This window comes from Branchiostoma floridae, chromosome 17 (genome assembly GCF_000003815.2).
Source record: "Branchiostoma floridae strain S238N-H82 chromosome 17, Bfl_VNyyK, whole genome shotgun sequence".
Taxonomy (NCBI): domain Eukaryota; kingdom Metazoa; phylum Chordata; class Leptocardii; order Amphioxiformes; family Branchiostomatidae; genus Branchiostoma; species Branchiostoma floridae.
The window spans coordinates 15,854,931-15,859,196 of record NC_049995.1 but is presented as its reverse complement, the minus strand read 5'-3'; the positions used below and the strand labels follow the sequence as shown (position 1 = coordinate 15,859,196).

Sequence of the window (4,266 nt, the reverse complement as noted above, 5' to 3'; positions counted from 1 at the left end):
CCTACGCTTGAAATTGCAATAGCCATTAACACGGCCAAGTCCCAGCACTTTGACCAGGATGGACTCGTGGACATCTTCACTCAGTACGGGGATCAAAAGTACAGCAAGGGGGACTACGATGGGGCTATCAACCAGTATGTCAAAACTATAGTTAAGATGTTATGCAAAACAAACATTTGACTGTAATTGCTGAAAGTATTGGACCACATGTTTGACTGACAAGTGACTAAGTGAGCAGCAGATAAAATCCACAGACACATTTATCAAATCCTCTATAGACTTTACTTCTAAAGAATCAAAGGAATAAAGGAATAAAGGAATGGAACAATATAGCAGAACAATATTCCTTCTTTAATTTACAAACTTTGCAATTTTTGCAATATATACATTCAAGGACATCACAACTTATCTGCTACGTAATACTGTTCCATTGTTCACCAAGCCGCTATTGTGTTACAATGTATATGTATTGCTATATGACAGCCAACTCAGATGGTCTCATCCAATATTATAGATATATTGTAGTCACCTTATTGAACTCAAAGTCCTTTTATATTCTCTTCTTGTCCAGGAAAACTAGAGCCATCCTACGTGATACGAAAGTTCCTGGATGCACAGCGGATCCATAACCTGACAGCCTACCTCCAGTCTTTACACAAGGCACAGCTGGCCACAGAAGACCATACCACGCTCTTACTCAACTGTTATACAAAACTCAAGGATACCAACAAACTAGACCAGTTCATCTACTCAAAGGTAGGGGAGTGTCGATGAACGTTAGACAGCCAGCAAATAGAATATGGAATCAAAAAAGTTACTGGACAGATTTAGTAATTTGTCAGACATTTCAGACAGCACCAGTGTTTATCATCTCTTTTTTCACAACAAAATTGATGGGTATAAAGTTAACAGAAATAAAACGAGTTGAAGATGTCTTTTGGCCACCCCTTCACTCTATGAAATAGAACAGCGCTAGCCCAATTTAAAACTTTGGTAGCTTTTATTGTCAAAAGACTCAAAACTATTTTGATTTATTATGTTATCGGTTTATTTATCTACACAGCAACCAACCAAGATGTTTTTGCAACAACTCTTTTCTAAGTAAATATGCGATTCCTCTAGAATTTTTTTTCTATCTGTACTATGTGTAGATTTTGACATGTACTCTTCGTATCATCCATAGGTTTTAATTTTAGATTTTCTACATTTCTGTTTGGTTTTCATTCAGGTTAGGATTAAGGGACTGACATCTGCCATCTTAGTCTCTACTTTGTTTCTTTTCAGGATAAGGAGGTTGATTTTGATGTGGAGACGGCGATCAAGGTGTGTCGCCAGGCAGGTTACTATGACCACGCCCTATCGCTGGCCGAGCGCCACAGCCAATACGAGTGGTACCTGAAGATGTCACAAATATGCAAATAATATTCACAAATATGCAAATGAGTTCACAAATATGAACATTTTTTTCCCCTTCAGGATAAGGAGGTAGACTTTGACGTGGAGACGGCGATCAAGGTGTGTCGTCAGGCAGGTTACTATGACCACGCCCTGTCGCTGGCCGAGAGACACAGTCAGCACGAGTGGTACCTGAAAATTCAGCTGGAGGACATCAAGGTTTTTGTTTGAACCTTTATTCATTCATGAGTAGCTCAAATATATTGGCCTGCAGGCCACTTTTCATTGAGGTCATGAGGGAGGTAAGGGTCAGAGAGAATACTGTAAATGCATTTAAGTTCGCGGGGATTTAATTTCGCGGTAGCGGGTAAAAGGACTTTTTGCGGCGGATTTAATTTCGCGGTAACACCATAGACTGTAATCTAATACCATAATAGAAAAATGTTCTTGGTGGTTTTAAGTTTGTGGTGAAGTGGTCACCGCAAAAACCGCAAACATTAATCCACCACGAACATTTCTGCTTTTACAGTATAACAGAGAATCTGATACAGTTTACATCTAGTCCTAATAAAACTATCAACATGTCAGTGTTTAGCATTAAAAAATCTTCACAAGGTCTGTCACTGTCACAGACCTGAGTGTTGATCATCATGATGTTAATGATTGATTTATGCTTTATATGTGTAATTTGTTGTTATGTATTTTAATGATCATGTGTAGAGGACTCCAGGAAGATAAGTTCAATGTAACTAATTGAGATTCCTAATAAACAAACAAACAAACAAGTGTATATTCTCGAAAACAAAAATTAATTGAAGCAATGCAAAGTTTCACAGATGAAATTCATGCAATTCAAGGTTTGTTCTAATCGTAGATTCCTTTTTTTTTAACTTGAAAAAGAAAGAAGATTTACCGGTTTCTAGGCAGAAATACCTGTACATGCATACATTGTATAGATGGGTTTTACAGCTATGCAACCTTTTCTTCCATATCTAGGACTACCAAAAGGCCCTGACATACATCTCCAAACTGGACTTCTATGAAGCTGAGAGCAACATGAAGAAATACGGCAAGATTCTCATGTCAGAGGTAAGGACAGTTTAGTTTGTAATACTAGAAGCCGTTCAATTACACAGCCTACTCACCAGCGTATGTCGTGCAATAATCAAGGATATGCAGGGCTCGAAATACTATTTTCTGCATACCTGCACTGGTGTGGGTAACATGGAAAATTACCTGCACCAAACAACTTCTACCTGCACCACGCTGAATTTTGGGATTATGGATCATACTAAAATTGTTCAAGAACCATTGCTATTTTTCTTTTCTACTTTATAGGTGGTAACAGTCAATGCATCTAATAACAATCCATTTACAGCTAAGGCATTATAAGACATTTATGCATAAAACCCAGTACATGGACCAGTGCAGGTTAAGTGCAGGTAGACATAAAAAATACCTGCACAGCTCCAAGTTTGCCTGCACTAACGTGCATATGTAGGTGGTATTTCGAGCCCTGATATGCAATAATGCGAAGTTATTCAGCTGGACTGCACCGGTTTGAGATTTTGTGCAGTAAACAGAAGTGTGCGTTAATCCGTTGTGCAATTTACTGGCTTCTACTGTATAGCATGGATATAGTGGCATGTGTACATGAAGATCAGTGGTTTGTGACCCAGAACTCTGGACCAAGAGGCTTTGAGGCTTGATTGTTGTCACGCATTCTACTTGCTTGCTACAGGAAAGACTTGCAGTCCATAGGATGGGATGTTAAGCCGTGGTCCACTGTTCATTGTGCTTGTCATAAAACAGCTAGGGGAACATCCCCGGTACAATGAACCTGTAAATACAGAATGTACATACTGTACATAGCGTCTGTCTTCTCTGTCACAACCAGTGAAAGAGTTGTTCAACTGTTGGGTTTATCAAGCTAAACTGGTTTGAGATCACCTTCACTTGTCACTTTCCCCTTAGGTGCCCCAGCAGACAACTGAGTTGCTGAAGAGGCTGTGTACAGACTACAGACCCAGTGACATCCCACTAGCTGATGAACAGACACTACAGGGGGGTATGCCTGCTAGGTAGGGGCTGAAAAATTCAGACTTCTCAACTGAAAATTTTGTGTGTGTGTGTGTGTGTGTGTGTGTGTGTGTGTGTGTGTCTGTGTCTGTCTGTGTGTGTGTGCATGTGTCCTTGTGTGTGTGTGTGCACGTGTCCTTGTGTGTGTGTGTCTGACTGACATGTCTTCTCTGTGTGTTCGAAAATGTGCTAGATGTTTGAAAATTCATGTTCTCAAACAGGCATGGCACCCAATTTTTTTAGGTTGGGTGCACTAGTGCACCTAACTCAAAAAATGCATTTCGGGCCCTGACAAAAATGTGAATGTTTAATGCAGGTATGAGGTCTCTGAACTCTTGTTTATTTATAATATTTATTTTCTAGGATCCACAAAGCCCCTGCTGATGAGTTTATCCACATCTTTGTCAGCAACTCGTCCAAACTCATGGAGTTTCTGGAACACATGATCAAGGTATTTTCACACTGCTAGTCCCTCTTTTCAACCTCCTTGGTACATCTAAATCCCCTTTTAAAGTTACAGCTGAGTATTTAGTATAAATTCTGATATGCTTGTTGATTTTCCTTTTAAGACCATTCGCCTGCATCCTCCCTTGCTCCCCCTTTCTCTCTCTTTCTCCCCATTCTCTCCCCCCCTACGTTTCAGCAACCTTCCTGGTTTCAGATAGCATCTGCTATCTTTTGTGTCACTGTCAGTGTCACTCACGAAAAGTTACTTGAAACATCTGACAATTTCCAAAATCATATCCAGTTGCTTGAGTAACAGTACTGCTATTTGAAGTTCAGGCATAATTC

At 39.8% G+C, this 4,266-nt stretch overlaps 1 protein-coding gene across 1 annotated transcript in view; it reads left to right on the top strand.

Annotated features, from left to right (window-relative positions):
• LOC118404162 (vacuolar protein sorting-associated protein 11 homolog) overlaps window positions 1-4,266 on the top strand; it is a gene marked incomplete in the record, with an annotated part of 22,405 nt that overhangs the window by 9,797 nt on the left and 8,342 nt on the right. Inside the window, 5 exon segments of the mRNA XM_035803186.1 lie at window positions 73-149; window positions 570-756; window positions 1,477-1,614; window positions 2,392-2,484; window positions 3,370-3,463. Coding sequence (XP_035659079.1) covers window positions 73-149; window positions 570-756; window positions 1,477-1,614; window positions 2,392-2,484; window positions 3,370-3,463 — 589 coding nt within the window.